We start from the raw sequence: 24464 nt of genomic DNA, 5'->3' as shown, positions 1-24464 counted from the left end.
ATTTTGCTGCATGCAGGCACAGACTGTTATGTTACTTGAGGAATTATAAGTGGAACTGAACACAGCAATCATCAGTGAACAGTCCCACCTCATTTTTCTGACAGAGGCATAACAAAAACCTGACACCATTACTATCACACTTACAGCAATACTGTAAATACAGCACAGACAAAAAATATTGAAGCAGCTCAGTCATCTGCATTCCCACTAGTTTAATGGCTAGTTGTGGAGAGAGTAAGCTAAAAGATAGGAGGAAGTCAACACTACTTCGTTTTGCTCTTTTAATTTCTCTCAGTCAAGCCCATACACGATGCTATTGTTTACTGATACCTTTGTTCTCTGGTTTAGATTTCCATAATTGACTACAAATTGAGAAAACAAGCCATTCTGGTGATGTAGGCCATGAAGTCTATCATTTAAAAAAAAACTCCTTTTAAAACACGATCAGACTTGAAACTTGCTGTTAATAGCAGGAAGTCACTCCTTAAACCTTAGAATTTCCTGTTTGCACTTACTCCAAAACTAGTGTTGGTTGTGAAAACATTAAGGAATCAATGCCACTTCTTCCCATTTTTCTGTCTCTTTTTAAAAAAAAAGAATTGGGTTTTATTGAAGCCTGGCTATACAAAGTTCCTGGTGTCATAAAACAAAGGCTTGGGTCCCAAATCATGCCCAAATGCAAGAATTAAATCGATATCTTCAATATCTGCTATGCAGTTACCCGTGGTTTACAGTGGAAATATTGTTCAAGCTTTCACAAAATATGTAGAATAGTTTTAAGGAAAACATAAATAAGGACAGGATAAACCAGTAATTGTTCAAAATAATATCACCAACCTCCTCACCAGTATTAACAAAACATAAAGGCAGTATGTTATCTAATGATGACTTGGCATTTTATTCAATTGAAATGACATTACTTTCAGAGCAATACATCATCCTTTAATTGTCTGGACACAGAGGGGTACAAATTTTAATGCGTTCTGGACATTTTCTGGGTGTAACAGGCATATTTCTAGGTGTAACAGACAATCTACTCATGATTTGGGCCCTCTGTGGAGGTGCCAGTGGTTCAAGTCAAAAACATAGATATGGTTAAGGCTCAAATTTAGGATATCAGCAGCCTGTTTTGCCACATACTGAAATGGGCCCAGACAAAATTTCTTTCCGAGTTCCGTTTGCACCTTTCGAAACTACCAAAATGCTGCTTAATAAGCATTTGCAACAACAACTTCCACAAATGTCTAAATAACAATAATAATCTCCAATTCAGAAACCATAAAGCTGATAAGTGTCCTGAAATGAATAAATGAGTGAGTGAAACACATTGAACTTGCACAATAATTATTGTTACAATAATTGTCACAAAATCTCTGATCTGAACTCAAAGTGTTTCAATCAACTTCCAGATAATTTATAAAAATATTAATTTATTAACTGCATCAATAAAATTACAAAATAAAAGCTCTATGCCTTACCTACTACAAATGTTACGGCTCCTAGTACCACCACCAACACCAGCATCAAGGGAACAATAAGTAACTTTCCAGCTGTAAAACAAGAACAGTCATTAGAAAAGTTTTTGTAAAGGCATATCCTTCCTTCCCTTGATCACTCAAGAAATATGACACAAACCTATTTAAAATTGCAAAGGACCTATACTATTAGAACATGGGTGCACACACACAAATGCACAGTGGTCTTGGCATTACATTTCAGTTCATATATCAAAGATAGTGGCAGTTAAAATATACCTTGCATAATCTCTGCAGTAAAATGATATTTCAAATATGAAAAGTGGTTTCTGCCTCTTTTTTAAAAAAAAGCTGTATTCTGTAAATTGTGCCGGAGAGGGAAGAGAATGTTTCATCTGTGGGACCTGCAAGAATTAATGCAAGCATGTCCTCTTAGTTGCCTACACAAAATTAAGCCAGTGCTATTTCTTATTTTATCCTTTATCTCTTCTCTTCTATTCTTCTCATCGCACTATGCCATACTTGAGTCAATTTATTTTTAAACAGGTTAGCCTGGGTGGTAAGTTTCTGCAGGTCATTTGGGAGAAAAGGTTGAGAGAGAGGATTGGGACTAAGCTCTTTCAATCCTCACTTATCCGTTTCCCAGTGGTGGGACAGCAATTAGGACTAACAAACTACCCAATGTTACTGTTATTAACTAACTCAGTGCCAACCAGGATTTCAACCTGGGCAATTTGAGATGTTAATGTACCTTTTAAGATTAAAAAAAAATCCTGCTCACTGCAGCTATAAGCAGTTTTGATTTCATTGCTGCCGGGCCATCTGCTAGAAGTCCTTTTATTACTCCTTCAGTGGCTTAAATGGGTTTTGTTTATTTTCACTTTGGGATTTCTTATGACCCTGCATTGTTAAGAGGAAGACTGGTCGACAGGTCATGTGTTTTGCAGTTTTTATTTCCTTCCTAGTGAATTTAAGGTTTCATTTTCTGTTTGTATTTAACAATACTTAAAATGAAAGGAAACAATTCTAATTTCTAAATGATCACTATTTCAGTTCCAAGCAAGCAACAGTCTTCCCACATAATCAAACCTCACTGAAAAACAGTTAGCAAACTCAGGCATACTTGCTTTAAATTGTGGTAACAGCCGTGAAGGTTTCAAGTGACCTTTCAAGGAGAGAGAGAGAGGGAGGGAGAGAAAGCAGTTTGTAGGCTTCTATCTTTAAACAGCCCCCTTCAGTAACTGAACACAGAAAAAAACTATTCTCTGCTACAAACATACCCACTTCTAGTATCACATGACTATATGACACTGTCTACCGAACTCACCTTCCATTACTTCAATCAAAGAAACCCCTGGTTTCCTCACTACTTATAAACCAAAAGCAATTAGCTACATTCTAAGTAAACACACCAGGGTTAAAATGAGCAATCATCCTACTTCCCAGCATCTGCTGAGTTCCCCCCAAACATGCCAAGTGCTTTGAGAAAAAACACTGAACTTTAATCACTCTACAGAAACAAAATATATCAATAGCACAGTATCACCACAAGGCAAATAATTTATAAAGTGACAGAATTACCTCACTATATTCAGTTCAATATTTGATTTACTACATCACAAGAACTGATTTACTTTATTCCCTGCCACTGAGCCCTGTTGAGATACCATCAATTAATTAGGACCCTCTGAATGCTTTTGTTTTCCACTTAAATAAAAGCCCTTTCTTAGATTGTCCGTGTGAAATATTTCACATTTGATCTGCCACTCGTCTGCCTAATCCTAAGCATATTCAAAATCCTGCTGTCAAGTTCTTTAGAAAGGTCATCGAACTGAAACATGAACTCTATTTTCTTTCTCTAGAGGTGCTGCCTGACCTAAGTACTTCCAGCATTTTCTGTTTATATCCCTCCTGCCAACCATTTACTTATTCATTGTAACATATTTCCAATGTTTCCCGCTTTCCTTATTTTTAGTACCAGCCTTTCCAGAAGAACTATCTCAACAGCTTACTGAAATCCAAGTACAGTTAGATCCAGGGGTCATGGATTAAAAATAATTGGCAAAGTATCAAGAGGGGAGTTGTGGAAAATTTTCCCCTTCAGAAAGGAAGTGTCAGCGTCTTGAATGCTCTACCTGAAAAGGTGACGGAAGAGGAGTCCAAAAGTCATTTTCAAAGAGAGAGTTGACGAGTAACTTTAGAATGAGGAACCTATGGGGCTACAGACAAAAGGCGGGGTCATAGCAAGGCCTTGAGACCAAGCATGGCTGTTCTTTCAAAGAGCTTGTACTTCCTTGCGTGCTACAAGTTTCTGTATCAAAAAAAACACCATATCCACTGGCTTACCTCCAGCAAGCTCTTTTGTCTCATCCTCAAAATAAAACCATTAGATTGGCAAGAGATTAATTTCATCTTTTGGAAATGTAGTCACAGTTTTTTGGAGGCATACAAGAAAAGAATGGATAACCAGTTAATCGGATTTTGGTTGTGCTGATTGAGGGGAAAGCCTGCCTTTAAAAAAAATGTGCAGAGAGCTTCAACATCGAACTGGACACTGCTTCAGATTAACATTTTATCCAAAAGACAGCAACTCTAACCGTTCAACGTTAATTCAGTACTGCACTGAAGCAGCTCAGACCCATAATCTTCTGATTCAGCTACAACAGTGCTATCAATAGAGTTAAGCTGATATCCATTTTTGCTGAATTGTATGGGTGTTTTACTCGTTAAATTCTGCAATCCTTCATGTAATCACACATTAAAGCCTAGCCAGGTAAAGTATGCTGGACCTTTGCTCAACTCCTTGAATTTGTTTTGCAATTTCTGCATTTTCAGAAAGAAATTATGAATGTAAATGCAACTGAAACCTCAGTAGCTTTGGCCTCTTGCACTTCATCATCTGGAAATTGCAATAATCTACACAGCATCAGCTCATAGGATTTCTCATGACCACAGAGGAAAAACTGGAGGGTAGGAGACCCCCGGTAATTCTAATGTACTTTTTGCCAACTTAGTGCAGCGCTACAGAAGGTGTGGAAGTAGAAGCCTACTGCCAGCCCTCAAACAGCGAATGATGCAAGCTGCATGGAAACCTGACACACTGAACACAAGACAGGATTGCATATTCACCATTCCCGCTCAAGAGTGGCACTCACAGGGGGTACTAGTCTGGAAAACACAAATATCATTTATATTAATGGACTGAAAAACCAGGATTTCCTCTTCAGCTCTCCCTTGCAAATGAGAGTACCTAAGTGGGGAAACCCCAGTAATTTATTATCTCAGTGGAATATCTCACAATTGTGTACAGTTTTGGTCACCTAGTTACAGGAAGGATGTAAATAAGGTTGAAAGAGTGCAGAGAAGATTCACAAGATGTTGCCAGGACTTGAGAAGCTGAGTTACAGAGAGAGATTGAATAGGTTGGGACTTTATTCCCTGGAGCGTAGAAGAATGAGGGGAGATTTGATAGAGGTGTATAAGATTTTGATGGGGAGAGATAGAGTGAATGCAAGCAGGCTTTTTCCACTGAGGCTAGGGGAGAAAAAAACCAGAGGGCATGGGTTAAGGGTGAAAGGAGAAAAGTTTAAAGGGAATATTAGGGGGGGCTTCTTCACGCAGAGTGTGGTGGGAGTGTGGAATGAGCTGCCGGATAAAGTGGTAAATGCTTTTAACATTTAAGAAAAACTTGGACGGGTTCATGGATGAGAGTGATGTGGAGGGATATGGTCCAAGTGCAGGTCAGTGGGACTAGGCAAAAAATGGTCCAGCACAGACAAGAAGGGCCGAAGGGCCTTTTTCTGAGCTGTAATTTTCTATGGTTCTAAGTTTCTATATCAAAAAACACATTCCACTGGCTTACCTCCAGCAAGCGCTTTTGTCTCACTCTCAAAAGAAAATCGTTAGATTGACAAGAGATTAATTTCATGAAAGTGTATTGCCTATCTTTTGGAAGTGTGGTCACTGTTTTTTGGAAGCATACAAGAAAAGAATGAACAGCAGTTAATCAGATTTTGGTTGCTCTGTGGAGGTTTTAAAGGAGGTTTGAAGGATAGGAGATGAGGAAACTTTGAAGAGTAATTGAATCATGTCAAAATCCCTTTTGGTTGTCTTGTTTGCTTAGTCTTTCCCATATTTCCCACCACGGTTTTGAAGAATTATTAAGCCAAAAAACATGATCAGTCAACACACATGGGACCTGTTGTTACTAGTCTTATAGGATTTTATTTTCTAAGCAGAACCACAGAAACACAGCATATTCTGTCTCAAATTTAAAAAAAGACTTGCAATTGTATAGTGCTTTTCACAACATAGGACATGCCAAAGTGCTTGACAACAAATTAACTACAGTACTTTTTGAAGTGTAACAACTGTTGTCATGCAAGAAAGAAAACACTGTTGGCCTAAATGTAATTATTAACTTAGTCGACCAAAATCCTGTCCCAATATATTTCTGGTTAGCAAATATGATTCACGACAAGAAAGAGCAAGATTCTTTCTTGCTGAGGAGCTTAGCGAAAACAGTAACCCATGTTTATAATTCATATCACCCAGAAGCCAACCTAGCATTCCATCTTTCCAAAAACAGAAAATGCTGAAGAACTTCAGCAGGTCTGACAGCATCTCATAGTGGAGAGAGAATAGAGCCAACCTTTCGGGACTCAAAACATTGGCTCTATTCTCTCTACACAGATGCATTTTCTGTTTTTGTTTCACATTCCAGCACCTACAGTATTTTGCCTTTATTCTATCTTTCCTCTTGAACATTGAGGGAGCTGTTAATTTCCTCAAGTTATGTGCATTGTTAGAATTCCCTAGATACTGAGCATCAACTTACACATTCTTTTGCCAGCAGTCACATGCATCTGACTGTTGAGTGCAGAAATATTTTCTGTTGATAAAAGGGAGGATACTGACAGCAGGCACACGAATGTTCATGTGAATGCAATCATTGAGACCTTATATTGCCAAATGACTGGTAAAACTGATCTGCCTCTCCTGTTTTTGCTAACTACTGGTGAATTGGACACATGCAGATATGCAGTGGATGACACAATAACACTAAAAAGTGCTGAACAGAGTGAATGAACCTTCCCAGAACTTGGAAGATCACAGTGTCAATGCCTGGACCAGCCAGTGTTGCAAGTACTATGAAGAAAAGAAAACAGACAGATGTTTCTGTAGCCGCAGGCCTAAGTCCAGGGTGGTATCTTGCCTCCCTGGTGCTAGGGCCAAGAAGGTCATCAAACAGCTTTTAGAGTACTCAGAGGGGTGCTAGCAGTTGTGATCCACATGGTAGCAATGACATAGGTAGAAAGAAGCTAGAGATGCTGCAGTCAGAATTTAGGGAGCTAGGTAGGAAATTAGCAATCAGGACCACAAAAGTAATAATCTCTGGAGCTGGTACTATGCACAAGCGAGTATGTAAATTGGAGGATAGAGCAGTTGAATGTGTGGCTGGGGCAAAGGTGAAGAGAGGAGAGTTTTGGATTCCTGGGGCATTAGGGTCAGTTTTTCAGGAGATGTAAATTGTACAGGACTGTTGTTGCACCTAAATTGATCCAGGATCAATTTCCTTGCTAGTGCAATTGGGGAGGCTTTAAGCTATCTTGGCAGAGGTATGGGAACTAGAACATAATACTAAACACAAAAGTTGCAACGAATATTGGGAGAGACATATTGTATCAAAGTAGGAAATAGTAAGGTACAGTATTAGGTGGGTTCAGCACAAGAGGAAAAGTAATGAAGTCTAAATGGGGGTTACAGTGCATGCATGTGAATGTGCAGTTTGTAGTGAATAAGATTGCTGAGTTCCAGGTGCAGATAGCCATGTGGAAATATGATCCTGCGGTGATGAGAGACCTGGATCAAAGAAGGGCAGGAAGGGATATTGGAAGGAGCTGTTTTGCTCTCGAATCGGGCATGGAGAGTAGGGAGAAAGTGCCTCGACTTGTTGGATTTTTGTTCCAGGCCCACCACCCCCAGGAACAGCGTGGAGACAGTCACAGGATGGAATGGCATAGTGATATTGTCACTAGACGAGCAATCCAGAGACTCGAGATAATGTTCCGGGGACTTGGGTTCAAATCCCATTATGGCAGGATGTGAAATTTGAATTCAATAAAAATCTGGAACTAAAAGTCTAATATTATCTTAAAACAATTGTCAATTGTCATTAAAAATCCATCTGGTTCACTAATTTGTCATCCTCACCTGGTCTGGCCTACATGCGACTCCACGACTAGATGCAATGCATCTAACAATACTGAAGGAAGGAAGTGGAAATTACAGAGGCACTGGACATAATTTTTCAATCTTTCTTAGACTCAGGGAGAACTGCAAATATTACACCTTTGCTCAAAAAAAGGGGATCAAGGATAAATCCAGCAATTACAGGTCAGTTTAACCTTGGTGTGGGAAAGCTTTTACACAATAATTTGGAACAAAATTAATAGCAACTTGGGCAAGGAAAGCCATCATGGATTTGTTACGGGCAAATCATGTTTAACTAATTTGCTGGAACTTTTTGATGAGATGATAGAGAGGGTTGATGAAGGTAATGCTACTGATGTGGTTTACATGGACTTCCAAAAGGCATTTGGTGAAGTGCCATATAACAAGCTTGGGATCAAAGTTAGAGCTCATGAAGTAAAAGAAAAACATGGATACCAAATTGGCAGTGGCAGCGACAGGGAACAGAGTAGCTAGTGAACAGTGTTTTTTTGGGCACAAGGAAGGACACTGCTCTTCCTGATGTATATCATTGGCCTGGACCTTGGTGTACAGGGCACAATTTCAAAATTTGCAGATATTTGAAGTATAGTGAACCATGAGGAGGATAGTGTAGAACCCAGAAGGAACATAGATATGTTGGTGGAATGAGTGGACAGTGGCAGATGAAATTTAATGCAGAGAAGTGAGAGATATTTCATTTTGGTAGGAAGAATGCAGAGAGACAATATAAAATAAAGAGTAGGGTACGATTCTAAAGAGGGTACCAGAGCAGAGGTACCTGGGTGTATATGTGCATAAAATCATTGAAGATGGCAGGTTGAGAGAATGGTTAATAAAGCAAATGGCAACCTTGGCATTACCAATAGGAAGTTAGGTTGAAATTGTATAAAACACTGATTCAGTTTCAAATGGATTATTGTGTCTCGTTCTGAGAACCACACTACGAAGAGGACATGAAGGTATCAGAGTGGGTGCAGTCCAAAGATGTGCGGGTTAGGTTGATTGGCTGTGCTAAAATTGCCCCTTAGTGTCTTGAGATGCGTAGGTTAGAGGGATTAGCGGGTAAATATGTAGGGATATGGGGGTAGGGCCTGGGTGGGATTGTGGTCGGTGTAGACTCGATGGGCCGAATGGCCTCTTTCTACACTGTAGGGTTTCTATGATTGATCCTATGAAAAGATTCACAAGAATGAATTCCTCATATCTTGAGCCAGTCAAGCGGAAAGATTGGAGAAGTGAAGGTTGACAGGAGATTTTATGGAGGTATTCAAAATCATAAAGGATCTGGATAGGGTGCATAGGGAGAAAGCGCTCAATGTTAAAAGGATCAAGTACCAGAGGGGATAGATTTAAGCTAATAGACGAAAGAAGCAATCGCTACGTGAGAAATAAATTTTCCATGCAGTGAATGATTATTATTATCTAGGATGCACTGCCTTGGAGTGTGGTAGAGAAACAGTCAATAGAGATTTTTAAGAATGGAATTGGATCACTCTGTGAAAGGGAAAAATTTGCAGGATTGCGAGGGAACAAAAAACAGGGAGTGGCACTAGATGAATTTCTTCTTCAGAGTGCCAACACTGACACAGTTAGCCAAATAGTCCCCCTCTGTGTTGTAACTACTCTATGAAAACTGCAAATGCAGAGCGCTTTTCACTGACAATGTCATCTGCATGCTGCTTTTTGGATGTACATCTGATTCCAGGAGCTGACACTGGCCTTAGACTGTGTTGTTGCTGAGCTCCAGCCTCTTCACATATGACTGTTGCTAAGGTCAGGTTAGGTTATATATCTGATGGCTGAAATGGACTATGAGGGGAAATCAAATCTCCAGTATCCTGGTGTTATGTAAAGTGCTTAGCACAGGCTGACTAGTTGATAGTTCATTGATTTTGATCAATTTTCAGATGAGCAATTTGAGGTACAGAAGTTGGTCATGCTGCGGGCACGTTAAGGCCTCACTGAAAAAACACTGCATCATTATATTCAGCATGTGTTTTCTTGGTGCGTTGCTGTTAACACTACACTTGTACTACCTCTTTAATGCATCTGAAATCGCTTTGCAGCAAAACAAACACAGCAGCAGTGCTGGCTTATAATAGATTATTGCTTTCAATGACATAAAATATATTTTTAGTTTATCAAAATTACATGGCTTCTACTATTAGTTCCAACTCATGTGTTCACTTAGATATACAAAATACTCAAGGCTAGCAGAAAAGATATAAATGATCAAGTTCTCTATAAATTGCATCTGCAGAATTAGCAAAAACCTTGTTTCAGTAACTCAACACTTTTGGCTAAGATCAAGTGTAGTTATGCGGATGCTGCACTTGGTTGAGGTCATTGGGTTGCATTTAAGCTTCATTTTCATATGAAGCAGTTTTTAAAAGCGGCATTTCGGCCTTTTGGCTAAGATGCAAATGAGATCAAGCCTTGGAGGAGGAAATCTCCACCTACTCCAATCAGCTTGGCTCATGTAGATCAGGCCCAAGACAGGGTAGAGGATTGCATGCCCTGTCTTGTCAGCCTGGATCGGAAATGTCTCAACTTGTTGAGACTCGGAATTGGACTTGATTTGATTGAATTGGAAAAGTATAAAAACAAAAAAAAAACACCGAACAAGATTAGAATGAAATCCCAGACATTTACATACCTACATACAGTCTGTATTTTATGTTTACAGGTAGTGCAAAATTAATTGAGCTAAGGCACAGTCCAATAATTAAATATTGTGAATGTTTTTCTATTAAATTACCCCACAACCAAATGGTGTATTTATTTATTTTCCCTTATCAAGAGTTTAGGCTTTACAGGACTATACCAACAAATCCAATTAATCAACGTCAATAAACACCTGACTTTTTATAACAATAACAGCTTGGATTTATATAGCACCTTTATCATAATAAAACAATTCATGGTGTTTCACAGGAGTACTGTAAAACAAAATTTGACACTGAGCTACATAAGTTGTTCTTAGGGCAGGTGGATAAAAGCTTGATCAAGGAGGTATGCTTTAAGGAGATTCTTTAAAGGAAAGAAAGAGTGATAGGGAGAGAATTTCAGAACTTTGGACCAAGGTAGCTGAAGGCCATCAAAGATCGATCTTTAAAATCAGGGATACTCGATGAGCCAGAATTAGGGAAGCCCAGATATCTTGCAAGGTTGTGGGCTGAAGAAGATTACAGAGATGGGGAGTATGAGGGTGCAAAATGATTTGAAAACACAGATGATAATTTAAAAATCAATGCATTGCTTAACCAAGAGCCAATGTCAGTCAGCGAGCACTGGAGGAATGGGTGGATAGGGCTTGGTGCAAATACAAGGGTGTCTGATATTTGGATGACCTCAAGTTTACGGGAGGATAGAATTTAGTAGGCCAACCAGAGATGCATTGGAATAAGTAAGTCTATAAGTAATAAAGGTATAGATGAGGGTTTCAGCACCATGAACTGAGACAGGGTCATGGTGGATTATGTTACATACATGGAAATTGGTAGTCTTAGTGATAGCACGGATATGCGGATCGAAGCTCACCTCACGGTTAAATGTGACACCAAGGTTGCAAACTCCAACACAAATTACTCATAACAATATAATTTATGAACTAAGAAATAAATTTGAAGAGAATAACTGACACAATCAGATTTTGGGACCCAATCCCATTCTACTGTCTCTCTCCTACATCAAGCCCTTGGGCACCAAATGACAGAGTTCAACTGGGAAGGTTCCATTGCCTTCAGTTCCTCATTACAAACACAGTTCTCTAGTCACTGATGCTATCCCTTTCCCTGGCAATTGTTCAAGACTAAACTAAACTGTTCGCATCCTTGGTGTTGTCTTTTGTTCAAGAAAAATCACCCCTTATAACAGTATCTGTCCACCAGTGGTTCATTGCTAAGTATTTATTGATTATGAGTTTCAGTGTATTGGACTGGGAGCAGTGGAGGTGACTTGCTGCCACAGTTCCTTCAGTCCTATACAGGATGAACTCCAAGTAAGTCATAGTAAATATCAGTATGCTCTTGCATGCCAATTGTTTAAGCATTCAATAATGACTATGTCCAAAGAAGAGAAAGATGTACCAGTCAAGACTCCAACAAGAAGCAAATCAATGAGATTATGTACCATGACAGATTAGGCAGATTAGCATTATACCAATGAACATCATATAAAATGAGCTGGCATCAGAAGATGCAACCTCGGTTAACGTTCTATTGATTAACTGTGCACTACAGGAGTAGTGCCCTTAGAACAAAATCTAAACCTAAAAGATTGAGTTTACGATTTATTTTTAAAGATGTACTAAATACAGAAAGGAAATTTCCTTCCCTTTCTCTAGAGCCTAAAACAATTAAGATTTTTTGCTTACCGCACACAGAACCCCGGACTAATCTTCGTAAATGTGGCCTGTCAGGGAGGTAGCGATACTTGCATCCAAAAATACTGAGGTTTGAAGTATGGTCACCAAAGAAACGAAGCTGCCGATACATTTCCCCACAACGGTAGCAAAAGTTAGTGTTGCACTGCGAGCAGTTCATGTGATCGCAGCCTTCTGTCCTCTGGATATGAATCTTTTATTGCAAAAAAAAAATTAGCAGCATGCATTAGGGCACAATTTTAAACAAGAATCATAGAAACCTGTTTAAGGAGTTAGACTATATGTCTACAGCTCTCAAATCCATGTAACGCATCAGTTTGGTCAGTTTATTAAAGCCATTAGAGTTGGACAAGCAACTTTAAAATCTCTCCCTATACCACTGAAAGATTTTGGATGCATGCAGCAATATCTCCAAGAGAGATGGCTCTGCTAAACAGGTAAAAGTGTTTCATTCAGCAGCCAAAGGACAGCTGGTGGTAAGCAAGCTTACTGAGGGAGTGCAGCTTTAAATAAATTAATAAGGGTGCTCTAAATCATCGCTCAGGACTGTAAATGTGCAACATATTAAGGTATGAAATTGGGGGGGGGGGGGGGGGGCGGTCGGGAGGGTGGGGCGGTCGGGAGGGTGGGGTAAGGAGAAGTCTTCACTTTGGCTGCAGTTTTACTCAGAAAAGTGCTTTACTTATCCTTTAAATTTGAAGAGGAAACAACAGTCTGAAAAAGATTCTAAACTACTTATGCGAGTGGGAAAGATGGCAGCAAATGGAGTATAACGCGGAGAAATTTAATGTTATCCATTTTTATAGGAAAATAGGAAATCAGAATATTTTTAAAGGATGAGAAATTATTAAATGTAGGCGTTCAGAGGGGCTCTGGCTGTTTTCTGATATGAAACATAAAGTTTACATCCAGATGCAGCAAATAATTAGGAAGGTATTGGGTATGTTACCTTTTATTGAAAGGTGGTTGGAGAATGGAAATCTAGCTGCAATTGTACAGTGCTTTGGCGAGCCACACCTGTAGTACAGTTTCTTTTTAATACAAGTTCTTGGATGTCAGCGCCACTGGCAAGACCCGCATTTGTTGCTCATTTCCAATTTCCCTCGAGAAGATGGTGGTGAGCCTCTTACTGAAGCGCTGGAATTCCATGTGGTGTAGGTACACCGAAGGTGCTGCCAGCGAGAGAATTCCAGGATCTTGACTCAGCGACAGTGAAGAAACAAAGATACAAGTTCCAAGGCAGGACGGCATATTAATTGGAGGGGAACTTGCAGGTGGTTGTTTTTCTATGTGCCTGCTGCCCTTGTTCTTGGTAGAAGTCACAGGTTTGGACAGTGCTGACGAGAAGCTTGGTGAATTACTGTAGTGCATTTTTTGTTTATTCATTTATGGGATGTGGGTGGCACCGGCTAGGCCAAGATTAATTGCCCATCCCTAATTGCCCTTGAAGCTGGTAGTGAGCAGCCTTCTGGAACTGCTGCAATCCATGTGGTGCAAGTATACCCACATTACTGTTAGGGAGTTCCAGGATTTTGACCCAGTGAGAGTGAAGGAATGGCAATATATTTGAGTTAGAAGATGGTGAATGATTTGGAGGGGAACTTCCTGGTGATGATGTTCCCACGTGTCTGCTGTGCTTGTTCTTCTAGATGGTAGCAGTCATGGGTTTGGAAGGTGCTGACTGAGCCCTGGTGAGTTGCTGCAGTTATTTTGTAGATGGTACATACTGTTGCCACTGTTCGTTGGTGGTGGAGTGTGAATGTTTGTGGAAGGAGTCTAATTATGTGGACTGCTTTGCCCTCAATTGTGTCAAGCTTCTTGAGTGATGTTGGAGCTGCACTCATCCATGCAAGTGGAGATTATTCCATCACACTCCTGACTTATGCCTTGTAGATGGTGGACAGATTTTGCTGAGTCAGGAGGAGAGTTACTCGCCACAGGATTCTGAACCTCTGACCTGCTCTTGTCGCCACAGTGTTTATATGGTTAGTCCAGTTCAGTGTCTGGTCAATGGTAACCCCCAGGATGTTAGTATTAGGAAATTTAGCAATGGCAATGCCTTTGAATGTCAAGTATCAGTGCCATGTCAGTGTGTATCATCTTGTAGATGGTACACACAGTAGCTACTGTGCATTTATGGTATAGTAAGAGGTGCACAGTTAGTGAGGGGAGACTTTGGCCCGAGTGAGACAGAGGCAAAGTGAATATATTTGGAAATTTGGTGCACGGGGGGAAATAGGTGCTTTAAGTAGGGTTTACTGAAAAAAGTAAAGTACAAGGTTCGGTGAAGGGCAGGGAGGAGGTGCCTTTTCTTGTACTTATTTCAGCCTTCATGGCATGGGCGGCATGGACAAGTTGGGCCAAAGGGCCTGTTTCCATGATGTAAACCTCTATGACTGTAGTATTTGATTTCCACATTGGTGCAGACTTTTATCAGTTCTCTATTGTTTTACCAGTATTGTAAAGTTTACTGGCAGTGCCAAAACCTATTGAGAGGTGTAGGCCTTACTAATTATAAATTAATTAGCAATTATTAATTAATTAACACACATTAGAAATGGCAAGGCAGGTGATGTGCTGCAATTGCAGGATGTGGGAGGTTCTGGATACCAGTGTGATCCAAGACAAACACATCTGTGCGTTTGCGGCTGCAGGAAATTAGGCTCCGAGCTATTGAGCCGGAGGCCAAGCTACAGACATTGTTGCACATTAGTGAGGGGAAGTTATCTGGACATTTTATTCCAGGAAGTGGTCACACACCTTAGAATAGGGTCTTCTGATTTGGTCAGTAGTCATGTTTAGGATTGTGAGACTGCAAGTGTGAGGCAGGTAAGGGGGCCCAGAGGGCAGGAGTCCCAGCCCTTGCAATTGTCCAACAGATTTGAGGTTTTTAGAGAATGCTTGAATGGGTGGTACTGCAGGGTGAATGAGCTAACCGGCCATGGCAACGTGGTATAGGAAACCATTCAAGCAGGGGAAGTTACAAATAATGTATTGGTAGTAGGGGCCAGTATAGTCAGAAGGATTGACACCATTCTCTGCAGCAAAGGATGAGAGTTCAGACAGCCGTATTGCCTGACCAGGACCAGGGACTGGGACATCTGCTTGGGGCTGGAAAGGAACTTGCAGTCGGAGGGGGAAGGACCCATTCATTCATCATGGTCTATATAGGTACCAATGACATGAGCAGGACCAGTATGAGGAATGAGATAACAAATTAAGAAACAGAATCTCAAATGGTCATAGTCTTTGGATTATTAGCTGAGTCACTTGCAAACTGGTATTGGGCAAATCAGATTAAAAGGAGAAGACGACATGGTTCAAAGATTGGTGTGGGAGAAGTAGGTTCCAGTTTGTAGAGTACAGATACCAATACTGGGGAAAGTGGATCAGTACCTTTGGGACGTCGACACCTGAACTGTGCTGAGAGTGGTGTTTTTGTGAGCCACATAACTTGGGAAGTAGAGAGGATTTAAAACTAGATAGTGGGGACAAGGGATCAAGTTTGGGAAGATGTGGTATCTCAAACGAATAGAGACACGGCAAAAGAGAAAGGTATTATTATGCGATGATGATAGTAGTGCAATTGATATGGATATATATATATATATATATATATATATTGCTTTTTTGTGTTTAAGGGGAATGTTTTAAAATTTAGCTTTATGTTACAGGTATGTCTGAAGGGACGGAGCTCAGATTTTGGGAAAGCAGGATAATTACTCATTTCAACCCTGCATGTGGTTAAGTAGAGTTAATGGACTTTTGTTTACTTAAGTTCCCATGGGATTTCCAATTAGAGTGTTTACAGTGTAATGTGATGGTGTGATTTGTGGGTGTAGAAGAAAATCTTTTGTAGAAAGGAGTTGGAGTTTGGCTGTTCTGGTTGAAGTTAGGAGAATTTTGATGGATTTTCAAAGTTCTGTATCTCTCTGAAAACTCCAAGGCTGTCTACACAAACAATAGAACATAGAACATTACAGCGCAGTACAGGCCCTTCGGCCCTCAATGTTGCGCCGACCAGTGGAATCAATCTAAAGCCCCTCTAATCTACACTATTCCAATATCATCCATATGTTTATCCAATAACCATTTGAATGCTCTTAATGGTGATGAGTCCACTACTGCTGCAGGCAGGGCATTCCACGCCCTTACTACTCTGAATAACATCTGAGTAACATCTGTCCTATATCTCTCACACCTCAATTTAAAGCTATGTCCCCTCGTGCCAGCTATCACCATCCGAGGAAAAAGGCTCTCACTATCCACCCTATCTAATCCTCTGATCATCTTGTATGCCTCTATTAAGTCACCTCTTAACCTTCTTCTCTCTAACGAAAACAACTTCAAACCCCTCAGCCTTTCCTCATACGATTTTCCCACCATACCAGGCAACATCCTGGTAAATCTCCTCTGCACCCTTCCCAACATTTCCACATCTTTCCTATTATACGGCGACCAGAACTGTACGCAATACTCCAAATGCAGCCGCACCAGAGTTTTGTACAGTTGCAGCATGACCTCCTGGCTCCGAAACTCAATCCCTCTACCAATAAAAATTAACACACCGTACGCCTTCTTAACAGCCCTATCAACCTGGGTGCCAACTTTCAGGGATCTATGCACATGGACACCCAGATCCCTCTGTTCATCCACACTACCAAGTATCTTACCATTAGCCCAGTACTCTGTATTCCTGTTACTCCTTCCAAAGTGAATCACCTCACACTTTTCCACATTAAACTCCATTTGCCACCTCTCAGCCCAGCTCTGCAGCTTATCTATGTCCCTCTGTAACCTGCCACTTCCCTCCGCACTGTCTACAACTCCACCGACTTTAGTGTCACCCGCAAATTTACTAATCCATCCTTCCACACCCTCATCCAGGTCATTAATAAAAATGACAAACAGCAGTGGCCCCAAAACAGATCCTTGCGGTACACCACTAGTAACTGAACTCCAGGATGAATATTTCCCATCAACCACCACCCTCTACTTACAGCTAGCCAATTCCTGATCCACCCTCAATCCCATGTGTCCGTATTTTCTGCAAAAGCTTACCATCGGGAACCTTATCAAACGCTTTGCTGAAATCCATATACACCACATCAACTGCTTTACCCTCATCCACCTCTTTGGTCACCTTCTCAAAGAACTCAATAAGGTTTGTGAGGCATGACCTACCCTTCACAAAACCATGCTGACTATCCCTAATTAAATTATTCCTTTCTAGGTGATTATAAATCCTATCTCTTACAATCCTTTCCAATACTTTGCCCACAACAGAAGCAAGGCTCACTGGTCTATAATTACCAGGGTTGTCCCTACTCCCCTTCTTGAACAAGGGGACAACATTTGCTATCCTCCAGTCTTCTGACACTGTTCCTGTAGACAATGACGACACAAAGATCAAAGCCCAAGGCTCTGCAATCTCCTCTCTAGCCTCCCAGAGAATCCTAGGATAAATCCCATCCGGCCCAGGGGACTTATCTATTTTTACCCTTTCCAGAATTGCTAACACCTCATCCTTATGAACCTCAATCCCATCCAGTCCAACAGCCTGCATCTCAGTACTCCCCTCAACAACACTGTCCCTCTCCAGCGTGAATACCGACGAAAAATATTCACTTAATAGCAAGTATATTTGTGGTTGTTAACTATATTTAATGTGGCCTTTAAGTCTAAGAGGAATATTGTTTATTTGGAACTGGAACAGTGATAAATTAGAAATTAAAGTTGTTTCCTTTTCATTTTTAAATATTGTTCAACTGTTAATAGTCAAGTTGCTTTATTTGTTAGAGTTATATTTAAACAGTGTTCTTAAATAGAGTTTGTTTTACTATAAACAATCCCATCTTAATCAATTGAAGCATTCCTGCAGCAAAGCATCCTTTCCTCACGTTTATGTCAAAATAGAAAAATTGTTGGGGTTTAGTTTGGCATCATAATTTGCCTTGGGGATCTGGTCCAGGACTCTAACAATGGGAAATGAAAAACAGACAATGACAGGAAAGGAATAGAGAGAGTACAAATCTAACAGTAAATTAACAGATGAGATTAGATGTTAACAAAAGGGTAAAAGGCTCTGTATTAGAATGCAAAAAACATTCAAAACAAAGCAGATGAACTGAGAGCAGACACAGAAATGAGTATGAGGAATCATACACAGAATAGATACATTCCAACAGGCAAGAGAAAAAGTCCAAGGGGCGGATCCATGGTAAACAATTTGATAGCCATTATAGAGACATGGTTGCAGGAGGACGTGGTTTAAGATCGGAATATTGAAGGGTACAATATATTTAGGACAGGAAGAGAGGAAAAGATGTTAGCTAATTTTGGTGTCACCCAATATAGCAGGATGACTTAAGTTCAGGAAACCAGGATATGGAAATGGTTTGGGTAGAGATGAGAACTGGTAAAGGTAAGAAGAAGTCGCTAATGAGAGTTGTGTACAAGCTTTCTATTAATAACCATATGATTGGAGGAATCATAAAAGGAAGAAATAATCGGAGCTTGTCAGAAAGGCACGGCGATAATCATGGGAGATTTTAATCTCCATATAAATAGGAAAAGTCAGATGAGCAAAGGTAACCTAGATGAGGAGTTCATAGAATGTTTTTCCAGGACAGATTCTTAGAATAGCATGTTCTTAAACCAACCAGGGAGCCGACTATACTAGACCCGCTATTGGGCAATGAGATCGGATTAATGATTTCATAATGAAGATTGCCACAATGACAATATTACATTTTACATTAGTTTGAGGGAGAGAGGAGTGGGTCTGAGACTATGTTTTTAAAGTTAAATAAGGGCAATTATGAAGGCATGCAAGTAGAACTGACTAATGTGGCAAATTAAGTTAAGGGATAGGTTAATGGAGATGCAGTGACAGCCATTCAAGGGGTCTTTCTGAATACACAGAATAGATACATTCCAACAGGCAAGAAAAAAGTCCAAGGGACGGATCCATGGTTAACTAGCAAGGTTAAAGGTAGTATCAAACTTTAAGGAAAAGCATATAACTGTGCAAAATTAAGTGGAAGGTCAGAATATTGGACAGAATATAAAGGAACAGCAAAGGATGACTAAACGATTAATATGGAGGGAAGAAGTAGAGTACAAGAGAAAGCTAACCAGAAATATAAAACAACTACTTTAAAAAAAAACAAATTACCAAAGTGAGTGTTGCTCCTACAGAAAGTGAATCTGGAGGATTGATAATGCAAAACAAGAAAATGGCAGATTAATGGAACAGGTATTTACCATCAGTCTTCACTATACAAGATAGCGAAGACTGATTATCCTTACTTGAGAAAGGATATACTGGCACTGGAGGGGGTGCAGAGGAGATTCACTAGGTTGATTCCGGAGTTGAGAGGGTTGGCTTATGAGGAGAGACGGAGTAGACTGGGGCTATACTCATTGGAATTCAGAAGAATGAGGGGAGATCTTATAGAAACATACAAGATTATGAAGGGAATAGATAAGATAGAAGCAGGGAAGTTGTTTCCACTGGCGGATGAAACTAGAACTAGACGGCATAGCCTCAAAATAAGGGGAAGCAGATTTAGGACTGAGTTGAGGAGGAACTTCTTCATACAAAGGGTTGTGAATCTGTGGAATGCCCTGCCCAGTGAAGCAGTTGAGGCTACCTCATTGAATGTTTTTAAGGTAAGGATAGATAAATTTTTGAACAGAAAAGGAATTAAGGGTTATGGTGAGCAGGCGGGTAAGTGGAGCCGAGTCCATGAAAAGATCAGCCATGATCTTATTGAATGGTGGAGCAAGCTCGAGGGGCCAGATGGCCTACTCCTGCTCCTAGTTCTTATGTTAAGATACAAGTAACATCCTAGAAGCAGCTATAAATCAGGAAATGGAAGGGAAGGGGGAACTCAGGAAAATTACAATTAACAGAGAAGTGGTACTGAGTAAATTGTTGGAGCTGTGGGCCGATAAGATCTCGGGTCCTGATGGACTTCATCCTAGAGTCTTAAAAGAAGTGACAGGTGAGATAATTGATTAATTAGTTTTAATTTTCCAAAATTCCCTAGATTCGGGAAAACTGGAAGATGGCAATCATAATTTCATTATTCAAAAATGGAGGGATATAAAAACTGGAAAACGACAGGCCTGTTAGCTTAATATTTGTCATAGGGAAAATGTTAGAAACTATTATTAGAGAGGTTATAGCAAGGGACTTGGATAAGTTCAAGGAAATTAGGCAGCGTCCACATAATTTGTGAAAGGGATATAGTGTTATTGGAGTTTTTTGACGAAGTACCTTGAGGAAGGGGAGCTGGTGGATGTACTGTACCAAGATTTCTAGAAGGTATTTGATAAGGTGCCACATCACAGGTTATTGTGGAAAATAAAAACTCATGTTATGGGGTTAACACATTGGCTACCAGAAAGCAGAGAATTGGCATAAATGGGTCTTTTTCATGTTGGCAAGATGTAACGAGTGGTGTGGCACAGGGATCAGTGCTGGGATCTCAACAGTTTACAAAAATGACTTGGATGAATGGATGGATGGCTGCTAAATTTACTGATGACACAAAGATAGCATGAAAGCAAGTTGTGAAAAGGACAAAGAGGCTCCAAAAAATACGTATAGGTCAAATGAATGGTCAAAGATATGGCAAATGGAATAGGAAGTGGGAAAATTGTGAAATTGTCCATTTTGGCAGGAAGAATAAGAGTGACATATTATCTAAGTGGTCGGAGTTTTCAGAGGGACGTGTGTGTCTTAGTGCATGGATTGCAAAAGGCATTTTTTAAAAAATTCATTCGTGGAGCATGAGCGTCACTGATTAGCCAGCAATTATTGCCCAACCCTACTTGCGCTTGGAGGGCAGTTGAGAGTCAACCACATTGCTGTGGCTCTAGAGTCACATGTAGGCCAGACTAGATAAGGACAGCAGATTTCCTTCCTTTAAGGACATTAGTGAACCAGGTGGGTTTTCACAACAATCGACAATGGTTTAATAATCATCATTTAATCCTTAATTCCAGATATTTTTTATTGAATTTAAATTCAACCATCTGCCATGGTGGGATTCAAAACTAGGTCCCCAGAACATGAGCTGAGTTTCTAGATTAATAGGCTAGCAATAAATACCACTAGGCCATCACCTCCCCTTAGGGTCATCCATTTAAAACAGAGACGAGGCAAACATTTTCTCCTAGAGGGTCGTGAGTCTTTGGAATTCTCTTCCTGAAAAAGCAGTAGAAGCAAAATCTTTGAATATATTTAAGGCAAAGGTGGATTGATTCTCGGTAAGTAAAGGACAGGGGTGATAGGTTATAAGGGGCAATTGGGGTATATAGGGTAAGTGGGAAATAGATTTGAGGTTCCTTTCAGATCTTATTAAATGGTGTAGCAGACTTGATCTTGTTTCCTTACCCAAGGAAAGATATACTTACCTCAGTTCACTAGATCGATTCTTGAGATGAATGGGGTTTTCATGGAGAGAGACTGAGTAGCATGTGCCTTCACTCTCTCTGGAACTTGGAAGGAGAGGTGAACACATTTCAATACAAAATTTTGAGAGGGCTTGATAGGGCATATGCTGAGAAGCTAGATGTCATTTGTACATAAAATTGTGATCCTTTGGGTCAGTTGCACCGAAAAAAGCACAACAGAGCAGAAACTTCAGGCTAAGATGTCACTCCTTCACTCTACAAAACCATGGTGCACAGTTAATGAACTGCAGACAATTTGAAAAATGACCCAATATTTTGTGCACAGTTCATACAACACATGGAGAATTAGTCTAGTTTTAAACTCACCTTGCATTTTGGGCATTTCTGAGCATTTCTTTGCCCATGTTCAACTTCACTGGCCCAGTGACGTAACAGCTTATCCCCCTTTCTATATTCTTTACAGTTTAAGCCATCATGCCAAGGGGCGTGGCACTTAAAGCACCAAACAAATTGGCAAACTGGACACTGAATCTGCAAGATCAAGGCACACAATATATTAGAACAATCACACTGTAAGGAAGGGAGAAGGGAAGATTTCAAAACGTTTCCCAAGGAAGAATCAGAGCTACAAGCATGACCTTTAAAATGAACATTAAATCTGCTCTGCCTGGCATATCAAGCTCTTAGTATCCTCTAAATCTGGTCCTGACATAACTCGGAAGGGGGGACTTTACAGTTTAAAAAAAGTCAGTCGGAACACACGAAAACATAATGGGGGGAGCATTCCATCCTCATTTTCGGCATGTGGGAATGGCAGTGGGACAAACAATTGAGGGGGAGTCCCAAAACATCTTTCACCCAAGCAGGATTTCCCCACTCGATTGTCCCCAGTGACCAAATGGGGTTCTCACTATGAAAGGTTGAGAATCCCAGTACTACATACTTATCGTGCCTCCCCAATGTGTCGTCCCTCGACATAGGGATTCTCCCTCTCTCCCCCACACACCCACATGACGTCACATTTTCTTTAAAAAGGCACCCCGATCTCTTGAAAGTTGAGGTTGCTGGTGGCGCGGGCTCATTCAGAGTACCAGCGTGACGTCGTGGGACCCGCCTCCAACATTTTATAAAACTAAGTTTCAAATGATATGGCAGGTAAAGCCGGCGGGCAGCACACTGCATCACCCGCCCGAGTTGACACTTAGTTAAAACATGAGAAAATTCCACCTGATTATATTCAGATTTGGGAGTGCTCCCATGAGCAGAGGGGATTATGCAGTGATGGAGTGTGTGCAGGGGAATGGATCAGCTTCGACAACAACATTTAAAATAATGGGTTAGAGAAAAATAGCAGGAAAAACTTTGGTCCACGGAGAATTAGACACGGTTAATTGCAATACCAGAGTTACAGTGTGAAGTAGAGACTGTGCCGACAATTAAGAACAGGATAGATAGCTGGCTAATTGAAAGGAAAATATACAACATTAGGGTATTAGGATGGCAGATGAGCTGAGTAATCCGTTTTCTTACTTTAGTTTCTAGACATTTTTGTTGTTTATTTTAAATGTGATGCCCCATGAACCCCCAGTTGGTCCACAAGGTTGGAAGGCATGGATTAGAAGGCAAGCTTCTGAACGGAACTAAAACTGACTTAGTTCCATTCAATATCATTTTCTGTAATTGTCATGACTTAGATACAGGTCACTGATGAGTCGTTACTCACTAGGACCACTGACATCCCCACTTGAAGTGCAGTGTACAGAATGATCCTTTCAACCAAAAGAGCTCTATGCATTCCCAAATAGTTTACTGAAGCACTGCTTCAAATTGACAATGCATTACAGCAAGATTTCATTGGGCAAACATGCTTATTTTTAATGAAAGTAGCTGTTGTGCACAATGAAAAGCTAGCTAAATCTTGGACTACCCAGGCAGAAAGATAAAGTGCATACAATTCTGGTAGTCATACCACAGCGAAGAAAGCCTGGCCTAGGTGTCAAAGAAAAGAAGAACCAAATGGATAAATGTCTTATATTGACTAAGCTATGAAAATAAATTGTAGAGATTGAGATTGCTTACTCTGGAGATGATGATTAGGAGGGCATATTGCTCCAACAGTAAGAATCTTAAGAGAATAGGTAAATCAAGCTTTAATAATGTACTTTGAGATTCCAAAGGAACAAATCCAAAAGCTCATAAAGAGCTAGCACACAGAGGGTAGAAAAAATAGACAGAACAGAAACCTTTGTTGGAAACTTGGATAGATATTTAAAAACAGTGGTGATTAGAAGGCAATAGTTTTTGCAACTGGCAAGAGGTCCTGCGGCACAGTGGCTAGCATTGCTGCCTCGCAGCACCAGGGACCCAGGTTCAATTCCGGCTTCGGGTCACTGTGTGGAGTTTGCAAGTTCTCCCCAAGTCTGCGTGGGTTTCCTCCGGATGCTCCAGTTTCCTCCCACAGTCCAAACATGTGCAGCTTAGATTGACTGGCCATACTAAATTGACCCTAGTGTCAGGGGACTAGCTAGGGTAAATATGTGGGGTTACGGGAATAGGGCCTGGGTGGAATTGTGGAAGCAGGCTTGATGGGCCTGCTTCCTTAGGGATTCTATGATCCTGTACTTTCCAAAGGAATACCACATCAGCCATTACACTTCAGAAACCCTTCCTTTACTTGAACACTGAACTATCCTTAACTAGACATTCCTAACTTCTGGTTGAGCAATGTAGAGGAAGCGTACACGGTGTTTCTCCAGACGATTGTTTTCACACTACTTTTTACTATGGCGATGTATTTTTTATTTGCTACTGCAAAAACTAACCTAAATACTCAGGTACCAAGTTTATTGAAATATGCCTCGGAATTTAAAGCACACAGGCGGGAAAAAAAACAATCAAATGAGAAGGGCACGCCTGCCGAGACGGCTTCAGTTAAAATGGTAACC

The 24464-nt window shown here is 40.5% G+C and overlaps 1 protein-coding gene across 1 annotated transcript in view; it reads right to left on the bottom strand.

Moving 5' to 3' along the window:
* Positions 1–24464, bottom strand: part of rnf217 (ring finger protein 217) — a 112141-nt gene that overhangs the window by 19968 nt on the left and 67709 nt on the right. The window contains exons 3-5 of the mRNA XM_078212809.1: positions 21886–22050; positions 12085–12286; positions 1479–1550 (exon numbers count right to left, since the gene is read on the bottom strand). Coding sequence (XP_078068935.1) covers positions 1479–1550; positions 12085–12286; positions 21886–22050 — 439 coding nt within the window. The remainder of the gene's footprint in view (positions 1–1478; positions 1551–12084; positions 12287–21885; positions 22051–24464) is intronic.

Source organism: Mustelus asterias, chromosome 5 (genome assembly GCF_964213995.1).
Source record: "Mustelus asterias chromosome 5, sMusAst1.hap1.1, whole genome shotgun sequence".
NCBI lineage: Eukaryota > Metazoa > Chordata > Chondrichthyes > Carcharhiniformes > Triakidae > Mustelus > Mustelus asterias.
The sequence above is the reverse complement of the archived record's forward strand: the minus strand, read 5'-3'. Positions and strand labels throughout refer to the sequence as shown.